At 47.5% G+C, this 16,915-nt stretch overlaps 1 protein-coding gene across 1 annotated transcript in view; it reads right to left on the bottom strand.

Annotated features, from left to right (window-relative positions):
• PIK3R4 (phosphoinositide-3-kinase, regulatory subunit 4) overlaps positions 1–16,475 on the bottom strand; it is a 53,773-nt gene extending 37,298 nt beyond the window's left edge. The window contains exons 1-5 of the mRNA XM_006883323.1: positions 15,743–16,475; positions 8,270–8,403; positions 5,427–6,009; positions 3,685–3,819; positions 1,802–2,023 (exon numbers count right to left, since the gene is read on the bottom strand). Of these exons, the coding sequence (XP_006883385.1) occupies positions 1,802–2,023; positions 3,685–3,819; positions 5,427–6,009; positions 8,270–8,403; positions 15,743–16,475 (1,807 nt within the window). The remainder of the gene's footprint in view (positions 1–1,801; positions 2,024–3,684; positions 3,820–5,426; positions 6,010–8,269; positions 8,404–15,742) is intronic.
• Positions 16,476–16,915: the final 440 nt, after the last annotated feature.

The raw sequence follows: 16,915 nt of genomic DNA, 5'->3' as shown, positions 1-16,915 counted from the left end.
CTTGGGAGGGTGGGAGGGACAGCGCAGGAGGGGAAGACCCTCTATGAGGTGGACTGATTCGGTGACTGGGGTAATCGGGATGGGTGTGTCAGAGGCAGTGAGGATGGCACAGGATAGAGCAGGGTTTAGGGCTGTTGTGCATAGGGTCGCTATGAGTCGCAAATGACTCGACGCACATAACAACAACAACAACAACAAAATTCTAGTGGATTGTATTTAAGAATTTAAAAAACTGAAGGTAAAAGGAGCTAGAACAGCAGTAAACACTTTGCAACAGTAACATCTACAGAGTTGAGCTTTCCAGATACTAAACTTAGTAATAAACCTGAAACAGTTAAAATATTAAGTGGCTATTGGAATAGACTATGGGAGCACTAGAAAAAAACTCGGAAATAGGTGTTTAGAAAACTAGCCCTTCCCAAGGTGTTATGGATTAACTCGTATTTCCGAAAAAAGATTAAGTTCAAATCCTAGTCCCCAGGACAAGTGACTGGGGCCCCACTTGAAAACAGGGTCTCTGAAGATGCTATCTGTTGGCATGAGGCCACGCTGGAGGGAAGAGAGTCAGTCCTAACCTGCACGTGGGGGTCTAATGAAGGAGACGCAGAGACACCAGCCAGAAGGAGAGCACGATGCGACACCTCCACCCCCAGACGCGCTCAGGACAAGGTCCTCTGGGCAGCACGGGAGCACACTCTGCCTTGGTGAACCCAGACCATGTGGAAACTCGAAGGGGCAGTTCAACTTCCCAGCACGGGGCTGGCTGCCTACAGGGGTGGCCAAGACCACAAGCGTCCAGGGGAAGAAGCCACCCGAGTGGCCGGTGGCTTCTGATCACTGACCTTCCAGATGCCTAGTGCTTAACCTACAGTACCACCAGGGTTCCTGACTAGGGAGAGAAACCGATTATTCAAGAGAGATAAACACTCAGCAAATGCAACCCACCCAAAGTTAAGTGCACTTTCTAATTCTGGCTCTAAACTGGAAGAGGAGTCAAGGGGAGACAAAGACACAAAGTATCTACAGTCTTGGGATAAACTGTATCCTTGGTGAGCAGTTTCTATTGCAAACGCCTGTCCCAGTTTTACTTTTCTAATTGGGCTGATTTTCTAAGGGGCTTTCTAATAATTTTCTAATAATTATTAGAAAATGTATTTTCTAAGTCTAAAAGGAATGCGTGTTCCCAGTAAAAACTTGACAATTAGGGGAAATTTAAGGACAATAATCACCTACAATTCAAATCCTACAAATGAACATTTCAGGATGATCAAAACGATTCCCAAAAACGTACATTTCTGTTGTTTCCTTCACACAACTGGGATCCTGCAAGCAGATTATAGCCCATTTTAGCCACATTTGTACTTCACTGTGTGTTCTCCGATTCATTCAAAACACAGCTCTTAATTACAACACGGTATTCCTTCAAGCCTGGAAGCAGGGGCGGCATCCACTTCCGAAATGGCTTGCCTCCGGAAACTCTATGTACGAACAGTGCTCAGGCCTTTCGTTCATAGGGTATGAGTCGTCTATGACTCGGCGGCACCAAACAACAACATTCCTTCAAATAATGTGACCCAGTTCAACGAACCAACCCCATCACCAGCTCAGATAAGGCAAAGTAGCATAACAGATACAAACACAAGGAAATCACTGTCTCAACACTGGGGATAGAGAATTCCTAAATCAGTACCTTATTAATGAAATTTGGCTGCCACTTACCCTCCAAACGACACCACATTACATGTCTAAGAGAAAGATTCAAAATTTTCAACATGAATTAGAAGCAAACAGAAAAACATACCAACTATACTATCAAAAAAAGCCCCGCGCAGATGCCAGTCGTTCTTGTCGTTCAGGAAGGTGATCATGTGGGACAGCAGCACGTCGTTGGCCTTCTGACGGCCGAAGAACACGCAGAGCCGCGTGATGCCATTTTCCATCAGGGTCTGCTTCACGATATTTTCAGGGTCACTTAGCAAAGTGACAACTTTCTGCTGGACCATTTCATGCAAGGCTTGAAGCTCTGGGGAAAGGAAAAAATCACAAAGATCGGATCAATTTTTATCCCCATCCCTACAGACCCAGTCATCTCTCTTTAAACTCGGAAGAATAGGGTGATTACAGAAGCCACTGGAGGAAGTCTAAAACCACTGAGTTTTTTTCATTGTACAAAGCTCTGAAGGATACTGAAATGCAAATTGAAGAATATCTTAAAAAGCCACTGTAGTCTGGAGAGAGGGAGCCCTGGTGGCCTAGAGTGTAAGGAGTTGCACCGACAACCCAAAGGCCAGTGGCTGGAATCCACCAGCTTCTCCTCGGGTAAGAGACGGGCAGTCCTCCCGTGAGATACACAGCCTCAGAAAACCTGCTGGAGGGTCAGCTGCGAGTCGGTTCTGAGTCGGTGGCACACAACAACAGTCTGTAGGAAGTGCTAAAACCAAAGGCCATCCCTCTTCTGCAGTTCAAATCCACCAGCGGCTCTGAGAAGAAGTGACGATTCCCTCCCTTGTGATCCGCTGCTCAGACACCCAACGGAGGGCCAGCCAGGGGTCAGTTCCGGCTCGACAGCAATGTGAGTTGAGGGAGGATGATGCAGCTCCACTTATGAGGTTCTTTACCGAAGACCTGAAAGTGCCGATCTGGTTCAGGAGACCATCGGGCGAGAAAAGACCACGCTCTTACGTTTGTACAGGCAGATGTACTGCCCTTTGGAGAACAATTCCTGGGAGGGCTTCCCACAAGCCGGCTGCTACCTTCTCCGACAACACCTGGCCGTCGAACCCAAGTCTCCCACTCAAACTCACTGCTACTGTGTCCGCTGTGGCTCACAGCAACTGCCCAGGCAGCGTAAGCGGCCCTCCTGGTCCCCAAGGCCGTAAAGCTTCACAGGAGACTGTCACCTTTCTCCCAAGGAGCAGCCGGGAGAACAGGACCATCAACCCTGCAGTTCACAGCCCACTGGGATCCCTTGTGTTCCCAAGACAGAAAGCTCGAATTCTACCACTGGAAGAAAAATCCTAGAAGTTCCTTCCTGCTTGCTGCTTCCTGTCCATTCGAGGTGATTTAATTCTATTCAGCTCCAGGTAACCTGTCGTGTAGAAAAGGTACCATCCTTGCAAACAGCAGAAGCTTCCCAGCTGCCTATAGTCACAGATGTCACCAACTAAATTCTGGACTTCTGTTCATCAGAAACACTTTGGAGCACATCTAAACATCATCCTTTATTTCTAAACCTTTCACTCGGCAGACGTGAAGCGGTGTATAAATGCAAACCATGTAAGGACATCTGACGCAGGAGCTCTGACCTCAGGGGCTTCCGTCACAGCCGTTTACTTGCAGTGAAGGGGGAGGGAGGTTCTCTCCGAGAGTCAGACAAAACGTAATAAAGCAGTTTGTGGCTGATGACCCTCGGGATACTCTCACATAGACAGCTGAGATTCTCCCTCCTTTACTGTGGACACAAAGCAATTCTGGATGAAAAGCCAGTGACTCTAGAGTCTATGGCGGCATTTTCTGGTGAGATGACAGTGCAGGAGGACAGCGAGAGCAATCGGAAATCCAGAGTCTGCCCTCTCAGATCCGGCTGCCTTTTACTGTTCCGGAAAATTACAAATCATGGATTTTGCAAGTGACCATTAGCAATTCGCTCTGACCACAGGCCTCAGGAGGAAGACGCCTGCTCACCTGTGTCATAGTTCGCACTGGGATGTGTCACCTCATCCATTTCTTCACCGTCTGGGTCGTTCTCCACACTCAGGTTTTTCAACTGCACTAATTCCAGAAACCTCAGAGCTGTTTCTGCCAGCAGGGCAATGTTTTCTGTAAGATAAAACGATGATTCATAATAATTATAATCCTGATTGCTAATAATCATAATCTTAAAAGACTTGTAGTGTTTATGACCTTTCCTCACTACTTCTTTACACACGTAAAAAGCAACCACAAAATGAAGGCGGGGGTACTTGCCATCACGACATTTAACCTAATTAGATTTTTAGTAACTAACGTCATACCCAGACCGTCAGTTTTCATAATGAATCAAGCCCCTTTTTTTTACAACAACAACAACAAAAAAGGATCAAAATCTTGCAACACATTTACTGAGGGCAAGGAGGAAGCTTCTGCTGAGAACTACCCTATAAACGGCGTCTTGATTAGTCACTGAGACTGGCCTCAGAAGCATTTCAGTCACGTTATGTGGCCTCACAAAGCCCACTTCCTCACCGCTGGGTAACATTCCATCCACTGCCCGGGGATTAACTGGGACAATCTGCGAAGTCCTGCCAGAGCTGTTATCAATAAACAGCAGCTAGCAATACGCTGTGACTGTCAGTCACAGAAAGAGAGCTCTGCTGGCCTAGGGTAAGAAGCTGCGCTGCAATCCCAAAAGCACACAGTTTGAATCGTCTAGCCGCTCCGTGGGAGAAAGGTGGGCAATCTCCTCCCATGGGATTTACTGCCTCTGGAAACCCGCGGAGGGTCAGCTCTGGGTCAGTTCTGACTCGATGGCACCACAACAACATCAGTAACGGAATGCCTTATGTCATGGCACTTAGGCATCAGAACTGCACTTTACCAGAAGTGACGAAGAGTCCATGCCTACAGCTAGGAGACAAATAACAACACAGACACTTTAGAGCCAGCCAACCACCAGCACTTCCTTCGTGGCTGCAGAGGTCCGGCCAGAGTCCAGAGGCTTATTTTCACGTGTATCGTTACAAGCAGCAACAGGCAAATCATCGAATGAACTGAGCTAGCAAGTCTCGCAGAGCCACAGAACCGTCATGGGGCCACAGCGTGGACTCTTCACAAAGCCCCCCAAACACAGCCGTTTACATTCCATCACAGGACAGAACTAAACTGCAAGGTTAGGTAAGTATTTCAATGAGACCTCCATGCAGAAATACTCCTGTTCAAATTAATTCGGGGAGCTACCAACGAATCTATGTCACCTGATTCCGAGTGACAATCATGAATAAAGTACGTCGGCATGCTGCACTGCGCACCCATCTCATAACAAAGGACAATAATAACGAGAAGACAAATAAAAAAAATTCAGGAAATTAGAATGCCATGTCCTCTCCTTACAATATTTCCCAGCAAAACCAATCCTTTCCCAAAGCCACAGGTCTCCAAATCCTGAAACTGGGAGTTAAAGACTGTCCGTACTAATGGCCACAGACATGACCACCACACGCTTCAGAAGCATCCGCGGTCCTCTAAGTTAAATCTAACACTTGGCAAAACAAATTCGGTATATATACCTTCTCACATAGTAATTGCAATCCCTTCAACATGCAATGTGGATCCTAGGAACAAACTAGCTATAAAAAATATTTGTGTCTATTTAAATAGCATATGGATCAAAGTTACACTTAAACTCTACAAAGAAACGTGCGCATCATGTAGTCTCAGTGGGTCCTTACCAGCGTAGGCCAGTCTAACGATCGTGGCGTCATCCTGGGCTAGGTGGGCGATGCCAGGCAGGATGTATTCTGGGTAGATGTTGACATCATTGCGAGGAACCTCTTGGACCAGAGCAAGAACTTTGGTTAACGTCCTCAAGGCCTCGGCCCTCACCCGGGGAACAGAGTCATTGCTGAAGTGCAAAAGGTATGGAGTGATGCGATCCAGAAGGATCTCTACACTCAGCCTGGGGGCCAGGTGCAGGATCAGCTCCAGGGCCGCCAGCTTGGAGTCGCAGTACTTGAGGGTCTGCAGGCAGGACGTGATCACAGACACCAGGATCACCAGCCCGCTCTCCCTGGGCTCGCCGCCCGCTCTCTCTGGAGGGTCGCGTCCACACAGGTTGTGGATGATGTTGCCCAGATCCTTCCGGATGACCAGAATGCGCTCGTCTGCAGAGAGGAAGGTCTCCTTGGCAAACTGGGCCATGTAGGGCTGAAGGAACGTGTAGAAGATCTCTGGAAAGGCCTGGCCACGCTGCTGCTTCAGGTACTCCTCCGCCTCCAAGCGTTTTTCCGGCTCCCGGTGAATCATCTGCGTTACCTACAGCAGAGGGCAGGGACACAGAGCCAAGATTATCAAACGGCACAGTGGATCGATCCGACAACCACAACAAGGTGTCTGCACCAGGAAGAATCTGAGGAAACCCCAAGCATCTTCACAGACACACTACCTTCAGAAGCTAACAGCACATGACTGTACTATCATCCTAAACAGCCATTAGAATCGACATACTAACAAACTCCGAAAGCCCAAATATACAAAGAACAAATGATCTCCTAGTCAGCATTCCTCATTTATCACAGAAGATCTTCTGAAAGGCACACATTAGTGAGAATTCGAGAAAATGGCCCCGGGGAGAAAATAAATGGACAAACTTTGCGTACAAAATTTTATGTAATCCATGGAAGATTCACAGAGCCCTTAAACCTATCCAACTATCCCAGAATAAGCGTTCCTGATCGATACAAATTTAAAGGCTTAAGCGGAGCTCTATTGCTGTTGCTGCTGCTGCTGTTGTTGTTGCTGTGTGCCGCTGAGCTGGAATCAACTCCTAGCTGACCCTCCGGCAGGTCCTGAGAGGCACTAAGTCACACAGAAGGAAATGTCCAGCCTTGTCCTGGTGGGTCTGTACCATGTCTTTGGGATTACAATGTGACCTTTTTACCACTCGGCCCCCGGAGCTCCCGAAGGGTAGCCTTGCTGTTGTTGTGAGGTGCCATCCAGTCGAGTCTGACTAACAGTGACCCTGTGAACAACACATCTGAACCCTGTCCTGTCCTCACAATCTCTGACACACTTGAGCCCACAGATGCGGTCCTTGACTACAGATTTTCCCAGCCCAGGACATCTCTTTCTCTCCTGAATGCTGGTACCAAGAGTGATTGGGAACCAAGCAAGATGAGTCGTTGCCAACTTCAACCTTTTCTCCATATATCATGATGTTGCCTACTGGTCCAGTGGTAACAAACGTCAATTCGTTTTCTTGATGATGAAATGTGATCCATGTTGAAGGTTGCAGTGTTTAACTTTTCTGCAGAAAGTACTTCAAGTCCCCCTAACCTTCAGCAAGTAAAGCTGTGTCATCTGCATAACAAGGTTATTGATGAATCTTTTCCAATCCTGATGACGTTCTTCTTCAGAATCCTGCTTCTCAAATAATTTTCTGAGCATGTAGATTAAATGAGATTCAACCCTGACACACAACTTTCTTTATTTTAAACCATAGAGTACCCCGGTGTGTTTACACAATAGTCACCTGGTCTAGGTGTAAGTTTCAAAGGAACACAACGAAGTGTTCTGGGATTCCCATTCTTCTCAATGGTAGTCACACTTCGGTGTATTATGTAGCACGAGGATATAGTTAAAAGATAAACTGGTGTTTTATGACTTCTGAAGAAGTATGAAGGATTTCAAACGCTGGAAATATGCCCAATCTGACTTTAAAGAACCCTGGTGGCACCGTGGTGCAAATGCTCAAGTGCTAAGTGAGAGGCTGACAGGCAGCTCTGACCCTCCAGCCGCATCTCAGGAGCAAGAGGAGGTGGTTTGTTTCCATGGTTACCACCCTGGCAGCATAGAGGGCAGGTCTGCTCTGCCGTCACTAACAGACACGTCAACTCCAGAGCCAGGGATCCTGATTTCAGTGGTGTTGACTCCAACTCAATAGTAAGGAATGACGGTTAAAGACAGAGCCATGTGCTGCCCAAGTCCGCGAAGGCATCATCTGACAGCGGCTCTGCCCATGGTCCCCACGCCCATGAAGCCAGCACGGTAACCATTGAAGGACGTGCACTGGTTCATAACAACAAGCAGGGGTTACTGTGCAATGTGCACTGCAATACTCATTTTCTGTATTATTATGGTAAAGATGTTTTACGGTATCTAGAGGTGCTGCTTTAATGTCCCTTCTGTTTGCGCGGAAAGGCATATACTAAGAAAAGAAGCTGACTGACATTAGCTACAAACTATACCTAACCATTCACATGTACGTGTCAATTCTATTTAAAAACGGATTTAAGAACAAAACTTAAGCAAATAAAAGAACAGAACTTATGTGTAATTCAAGAATTGCACGCATATATAATACTGAACTGAAATCACAGGGCATACTCCTCCACAGAACACACCACAGACGCTAAGTGATGCTTGACTATACTCAAGGGGACATGGTTAAAGATCTCCAACAACAGAGCGGCAATAAATGGTTTGCATTCATCTGTAGAAGGCCACTTGGGTCCACATCACAGCCTTCCCGAGGGCTAGTGCAGGCGGTGGGATCTGATGCCTGCTGCATACTTACCAGTTCTCTGATGCTGCGATCTTCAATTTTATTTAGCACTTGTTCGGGGGAAAAATGTCCATTTCTATAAGCTAAAAGCTGAGAGAGATCAAACAGCGGCACACCCTCTGTAAAAAGCTCAGCAATCACGCAACCTGGAACGACAAGTAAAACTCTCTTAGAAATTAAACAGCAGACATGATGACCGCATATCACACACCTGGAGTCTAAAAAAACTCAAAACACAGTGCAACAATGAATAAATGGAAATCCAAAGTCTCTGTAAATTTTCACTGAAATTAATAATTTAAAAAAAAAACCTCAAAACACAAAATCCAAAGTTAATGGAACTAAAATGTTAACGCCTTAACCACAATGAAGCAAGACAAGGAAAACGCTCATTTGCCTAACCATTTGCCAATCATCCTTCTTAAAATCACTTTAGATACAATGACCTACTGGTTATATGGTTTAACCGAGTGTGTGTACACACTACACACACTACAGCCCTGTGCCAGGGCTGCGGGGCTGGTTCTGACCCACAGCAACGCTATGGACACGCAGCCAAACACGGCTGGGTCCTGCCCCACCTTCCCAACCACACGGCCCCGTCTGAGCCCACCTTTATAGGCACCGTGTGCACCGCCGGCCGCCCAGCATTACTGCCTCTCCTGACAGCGTGCCCACAGGGTAGGACACAAGGCCCGCCACGCTGTCCTCTAAGGAGAGTCATATCTACCCTGCCTCCAGGCAGGAGGGCCGATCTGTTTGGTTTGGGCAAAGCCCCAAAGGAGGCTGAACTACCAACCTTCCGGCTAGCAGCCAGGCACTTAAGTAAGCACTGTACCACCTTAATAATGGGGGAGGGGGAGATCAATTTAAAAATAGATAAAAGACATCAACAGAGGTTTCTCCACAGAATACACACAAATAACTAATACACACATGGCCTGATGCTCAACATCATTCCTTATTCAGGGAAGGCACATCAAACCACAATCAGGCCCCTCCCACTCATCAGACTGGCTAGTAGTTAATAAGTCAAAGACAGTGGCAGCTATGAGACAGCATTTAAAGGCATCAGAACTCTGCATGTAATTGCTGGTCTGAATGTAAGATGATACAGCAACTCTGGAAAGCGAGTTGGCCATTTCTCACAATGCTAACATGGTTCCGACCACCGCCCAGCTCCCCCCCCCCCCACCATGCCCTCCCTGGCTCACCCAGTGCAGGACACAGGCACTGCCCCACGAGTTCTGCAAGGCATACACCTGGTGAAAGCAGGCTGCTACAGCTGTTCACGCTGCCAGGCTGCTGGTGGAGCTGAACTACTGCACCACCCCCAGAGCACCCTCCTCATCCCACACGGCCTCACAATAACCAGACCTGAAATACCTGAAACTGGAGCCCCAAGAAAACCTGCCAGTGAATGCTGATGTTCACTCCAGCCCCATTACCGGGCGAGGAGGGCTGCCGGTCCATCAGAACACCCTGCAGGCACAGACAGGCATCAAGTGCCTACTGAACTACCCACTCCTACGGAGGACTGCACTGATAGGAAATGTCCACAACAGGCAAATCGGCAGAGAAAAACAATGAGCGATCACTAGCCTGGGGAACAGCAGACCAGGCAGAGCCGTGAGCACACAGGACCACATGTCCGGGCAGTGTCCAATCTGCTGGGCACAGAGAGGCCACGAGGTCGAGCGAACTCACGGGCCTCACAAAACGGAGAGGTCGAGGGAAGGTGGATGGGGGGCTGAAGGGCTGGTGAGCTGGTCTGATTTTTAGACTGAGGAATACATTTAGTAATCAAGTAACAAGGAATATAAACCACTGACTTTTATATAATTCCAAAAAGTGAATTTTATGGTAAATATCTCACTGAAGCTGTTATTTTAAGAAACTACATCCCTACAACCAGGGGAAGAGAAAATAGATGAATGGCATCTTCTAAGAATCAAATCCCTATGCACATCCAAAAACTTCTCCAACAGGGTAAAAAGGGAAGCCACAGACTGGGAAAAAGTATTTGATAATGACATATCAGATAAGGGACTTATATCCAGATTTTATAAAATACTTGAGCACCACAACAAGATAAAGGTAAATAATCCAATAGAAAAATGAGCACAGGATATGAACAGACACTTCACCAAAGACGACATTCAGATGGCTAACAAACACATCAAGAAATGTTCAAAATCCCTAGCTCTAAGAGAGATGCAAATCAAAACAACTATGAGATATCATCTCACCCCAGTCAGAATAGCAAAATTTAACAGAACAGCAAGCAACAAATGCTGGCGAGGTTGTGGAGAAACTAGAACCCTTATTCACTGTTGGTGGGAGTATAAAATGGTGCAACCACTGTGGAAGACGGTATGGCGCTTTCTCAAAAAGTTGCAAATAGATAGATACCACTTGACCCAGCAATTCCACTACTGGGAATATACCCCGAAGAGACCATAACTGACATCCAAGCAGATATATGCACACCCATGTTTATTGTGGCTTTGTTCACAATAGCAAGGAGTTGGAAACAACCCAGGTGCCCATAAACAAACGAATGGATAGAGAAGTTGTGGTATAGTCACACAATGGAATACTACACTGCATTGAAAAACAAGGAACTCATGCAATATTATTCAAAATGGGTGACCCTGGAGGACATTATGCTGGGTTAAGTATCTCAGTCACAAAAGAACAAATACTGCATGGTGCCACTGCTGTAAAACAGGACTGACATCAGGGTTGGGAGGAGACTGAGAAAGATGGGTTCAATAATGTATACTGCATTGAAACAGATGAGGGAGAAAACTGTCTAAAAGGGATATGTGATTAGGTATTTTTGTCATGACAGGAGTCCAGAGCGAAGGCTGCATAATGGAATGGACCTGGGGGAAGGTTTGTAAAACAATGAAAAAATTTTTCTTTTACTTTTCCAAGAGGGTAGTGTACTGTGGGGAAGGGTTGGAAGGGGAGAAAAGTACAACAATGAATGAATGGAAACCCCCCTCCCCAAAACAAGAAGATGAAGAAAGTACATCAACAATATATTTGTGTTAAAAGGATAATCTGGCAATATTTATGTATGTGCATTGACATGAAGGAAAGACTTGGTAGCCCTTTGATTACGTACATGGTTGCTAACCAAAAAGTTACCAGTTCAAGCCCACCCAGCAGCTCCTGGTGAGCTGTGTCAGTAAAGAGGACAACCGAGAAATCCCAGGGCAGTTCTGCTCGGTCACAGGGACCACAGGCATCAGAGCCAGGCAGAGGCACCCAGGAACATACACAGTCATGTGTGCATGTGTGTCCACATTATCCACTTATAGCAAACAGACACATGATGACATGCTCAAAACAGCTGGCATGAGAGAGAGAGAGGCAAATCAAAACCACAGTGAGGTATTCACTCTAATAGCAGGGGCCAACTTTAACAGGACAGCAAGCAATAAATGTTGGAGAGGATGTAGAGAGATAAGAACTCTCATATACTGTTGGTGGGATTGTAAAATGGTAACAATCACTCAATCACAAGGCAGTTTGGCTTTTCCTCAAAAAAGCTGATCACAGAAATTCCATATGATCCAGCCACTCCACACCTAGGAATTTAAGGAAATTAGAACTGAAATTCAAACGGAGATTTATACACCAATGTTCATAGCAGTGTTATTCACAATTACAAGAACATGGCAACAACAACAAAAAAAAAGAACATGGCAACAGTCCAAATGTCCAACCACAATTAAATGGACTGCAAAATTGTGATACATTCACAAGATGAAATACTACGCAGCACTCAGAAGCAATAATTTAGAAAATAACTACATAACTTGGGAGAGACTGGAGGGCATTATGCTGAACTAACACAGTCTCTTAAGGATAAATACTGCATAGGACCATTACTGTAAAAATAAAAGGGTAACTAGTAAAACGTGTACGTAGATCCAAGGGAGGAAGGGGTGGGAACAGAGGAGTGAGGATGGGCAGGGGGATATCATAGGGTCCTAAAATTTGGTGGGTGGACGGAAGGAAGGTAAAAGAAATGGGGAAGATTAGACAGGGATCTGGAAAGACAGGCTAATGAAGGGCATGGCTTAATGGTGATTGATTTTATAAAACAATAATGATTATAGAATGAGTATAAGGATCCAAGAGGGGTGGGAAGGGTGGGAAGTAGAGGGAGGCGGATGTGCAGGGGGAGAAGGAATTAATCATGGGGTTGGACAGTTTGTTGGATGGAGGATGAAGGAAATTGAAAGAATCTGTTCTTGAAAACAATGTATTAGAATTTTGTAAATAAACGAGTAGAAAATTAAAAAAAAACCCATAATGAATGTGTATGATTATATGAAATACAATGTGAATGAAAGATAGTATGTAACACAATGCATACGAACTCTGTAAGAAAACCAATGTAAACTTAAAAAAATAAATCCATTTTTTTAACGTCAGGGGAGAATAAATACAAGCCGGAACACGCAAAAAACCCTCAAAAGCCCGCCAGGCGTTCCTGGGACCCAGAGGAGGAAGTGGAACAACGCTGGTGCAGTCCTGCTAACAGGACTCACTCACTCACCCTGCACAGAACAGATTTCTTCACTATTTAATGCTCATGCATTTCCTAATGAACCTCAAAGATGGCACGATTTACATGTTCTTTGTAGAAAACCTACAGGGGAGAAAGTTATTAAGCCAACCAAATGTAGATGAGTGGTCCAGCTGACGGCTTCAGATGGCCCTCCTCGGGCTGCCACCCTGAGCCCGCTTCCCCTCCTCTGCACCCTGGCAGATCTAAGATGCCCGAGGACCCACAACACACCTTCCCTGACTCCACACACTCACTGGGACGCTAGGTCAGAGAAGATCTAGAAACGTGTTTTCCCTCAAATGGAGGCCAGAGTCCAGAGGGGTTGACAAACCGCTCAAGGATGACTTCATAAACGCACTCCCTGCACTGCACCTGCTACCAACTTCCTGATAACGGCCCAATCGCTAAGGCAAACCCTTTCTGAAAAATTCCCAGCCGAGTGCGCGAGTGTGCGTTCCCTGTACTCCCTCCAGCGTGCAGCCTCTGCAGACCTCAGACCTCGTGTCTGGAGTGATCAAAGTTGTAGAAACAGTGGTGCAGGCTGTAAATGCTGGTGCACGTGGGCATGCACTCTTGGATATGCACTGGAGAACAGCTCCAACGTCAGATTCTCTGGTGCATGCAATCTGCCACAATTCTGTAAAACTCAAACACAGAAACAGACTTTCTCACTTCTCCATCCCTTCTGCTTTCCCTCCTCTGTTGGCACCTTGGTGACCCAGCCAGCCAGTGTCCTGGGGGAAGGGAGAAGGAATGCTCGCCCAGCGGCACTTCCAGCCAAACAAGACAGCAGAGCTGAGAACAGTGACACAAGCAGGTGCACACTCCTTAGAACAACCAGCACCCAGGCACAAAGGGGCAGCCTGCCCAAGGACAGAGCTCTGGCCCAGGGACAGAGCTCCAGCCCAGGGACAGAGCTCCGGAGGCAGCAAGGCACAGGAGAGGAGGACAGACAGATATGAGAACACAGGGAAGGAGGGGGCGGAGAACAAATGGACTCATCAAGACAGGGAGAGGACGGAGGACAGACAGACACGTGAACACAGGGAGAGGACACAGGACAGATGGACTCAACACAGAAAGGGAAGGGGGCGAGAGCTGTGATGCTGTGGGGACCACAGCCGGAGTCAAAAACAAATGGGTATGAATGGCTGAATGGAAAACCACTGTATCCTGAACATGTTCACCAAAATCACAAAAGTAAAAACAACAGGTGTCTTGACCTCACCCTCCAACCATGTCCTAACAGTTCCACACAGCAGCTCTTAAGGAGTCTGACAGTGTGTTGGCTGAGCACTGGCCACCAAGCGTCAGGGTACCTGTTCAAGCCCACCCAGTGACCCCTAGGCAGAAAGGCCTGGTGACCTCCGAGGGGGAGGATCTGCTGTCACGTGGGTCCCGAGCAGTCAAACTCGCCGGGAAGACCCCAGCCACCACCCTGCGCAGCAGAGCTCTGAATCAGCGCAGTCGTTTTGACACTCCACACTCACAGGCACAGCCTGTCACAGGGGGTCCCCCTCTCCAGGACCTGACAGTGCCCCACAGACTGCGCCAGGCCTGCCTGCTCTCACGCGGTATTCCAGACAGGTGGCCAGCAAACCCACACAGCATACTCTGCTCTCCAGACATCACCCTCTGCAATGGCCTCTGCCTGAAACAGCCCCACCTCCTCCTCTCACCCACGCCTCAGCTTCTGCGCCATCCTTCAGGAAAGAGGGTTTTTCCTGATCCCTCATAGACTGAAGTGTGACCCTCAAAAACACACAGCACAAACACTAACCCCACGTAGGCCTCTCCGTGAAAGAACGACAGGCAGTCTCCTTCCCCAGGATTCGGCAACCCAACGCAGGGGCCCAGGAGCTGGCACAGACTCGGCGGCAGTGGGCTGCAGCACCGGGCCTGTGCCCTTTTTTTGGTAGGTACCTCTGGGGACACAGTGGTTAAGCATTCACCTAACTCAAAGGTCAGCGGATCAAATCTACTAGCATCAAATCTACTAGCAACTATATATGTGAATGAGAGTTACTGAGCAAAACATCTACTGAGCACAGGGTCTCCAGGGGTCAGGGGACTCGGAAGAGCGGCACTACCACTTCTGGGAAGGAGGCTTCATTATGTTAAAAGGCCCTGTCGGCGATAGGCATCCTGTAAGCCAATTACAGATGCGCAGAGGACGACAGAACAGCAAGCAGAGAAGGGCGGAAAGAGACACCAACCCAAACAAAGGCCATTCAGAAGCAGAGATCTTCCCTTCAGAAAGGTCAGGTGTTCAAATCCACCCGCTCGGCCAGACAAAATGGGGCCATTTCCTCCTCTGAAAGCTCGGATACTGGGAGGAGGCGCGCCATGAGTGACGCTGGCCTGAGGACGCAGGTGTGGTTTTTGTTGAGCCTCCTAAACTGTGTTATATCAGCACTAAATTAAGTGGCGCTCTACCCAGCACTCCACCTAGACCAACCCGTGCACCTGTGTGCTCCCAGAACGACAGATGACGCTCGTCAACATCCAGTGAATCATACCACACCGTTCCCTTTATCAATACCTTTCCACATGGAAGTATAAACTCAAAAAGAACATATGTAATCCACGTCTGTCACTGTTATCTGACACACCAATACTCAAATATTCCTTATTTAAATGAATGGCTTGCTCTTTGCACTCTCTGGGCACTTAAATATACTCATTTCATTTATGTTTTTATATCTTTTATACTCTTTCACAGAGATGCAGCATGAATACAGGAAGTTTCATGTATTTTTGCTACATCTGTGTGAAACAGTACACAAAGACAAGGCAAGAGATTCATTTCTTAACATCTGGAGATAAAGCAATGTGTCTGCATTTAACAGTCAAAATAGATAGACATTCCCATTAGCAAACTGCACCGATGCAAATACCTGCTGAAAATATGTCCATTGCTCGCTTCAGCTCTCCCCTCGTCCTCTGATTGCTATTCAAGTCCACAAGCGGAGTCGAAGGGTCCCGCATGTACTCCAACTCGGTGGCAAACATTGCCCCGTCGACAAAGCGTTCGGGGGCGATGTAGCACGTTCTCCTCCTCGATGTGTCAAAGAAGTAGTTGAAATCTGCGGGGTTGTCCTCTGGGAGGTAAGTGGGCTTGAAACTGGCGAAATCGGTTAGAAGGACCCAGTTCCAACTGGTGACCATCACGTTCTCAGTCTTGATGTCCCCGTGGCGGACTCCGGACTTATGCGCCTGGTCCACGGCGGTGAGGATCTGGAAGGCGATCCAGCGCTTCTCAATGTTGTTGAGGAAGGGCCTCGTACTGATGCGGTCGTAGAGGTTGTCCCGCACGTACTGCCTGAAGAGCATGGCCGCCTTCTCAGAGGCCTTCTCCGCTGCCTTCTGGAAGGGCAGGCAGTTCTGAGCAGAATGCAGCCTGATTTTCAGCTCCTCCAGCTCCTGCTTGTAGCTGGTTAAAGGCAAGGTGGGGTCCTGAATGGCAAATACCTTCACCACCACCAGGCCTTCCCGGTGCTTAGCCCGGGCCACCTTGAAAAACCGCGTGCTGCCCAGGCTTTTGTCATATTCAAAGTCATGGATGTCAGAAAAGTAGCTCTCCACAGAAAGGATCTGGGAAGGAGCGATGCCAGCGAGCTGGTTCCCCATAACGGCACAACTGGGGTTCAGTCAGCTTGGGACTCAGCACCTACAAAACAAACAGAAAACACAGCAGGTAAACACCATGACCACCGTCTTCCAAAGATACACAAGCGTCACGGTTCTTTTCGGCTGAGACACACGCATTGACCTTTCAAAAAGGCCTTGTTTTTTGTTTCTGTTTAAATAAGCCCATTGACATATGTGTGTGTGTGTGTACACACACTGTTGTGTTAGGTGCCCTTGAGTGGATGGTGACTTACAGTGACCCTGTAAACAACAGATCTGTACCCTGGCCTTCCTGTCCCAGCCTCACCATCTCCCACCTGCTCGAGCCCAGCGCTGCAGTCACTGTGTTAAGCTACTTTGGAGGCTTTTGCTCTCTTCCTCTGAGCCCCCTCCCCCCACCTTACTAAGCAAGATGTTTTTTTCCAAGGACAGGTCCCTTC

Source organism: Elephantulus edwardii, unplaced genomic scaffold (genome assembly GCF_000299155.1).
Source record: "Elephantulus edwardii isolate Elephantulus edwardi_28Jun2011 unplaced genomic scaffold, EleEdw1.0 scaffold00027, whole genome shotgun sequence".
NCBI lineage: Eukaryota > Metazoa > Chordata > Mammalia > Macroscelidea > Macroscelididae > Elephantulus > Elephantulus edwardii.
This window is presented reverse-complemented; position numbering and strand designations above follow the sequence as displayed.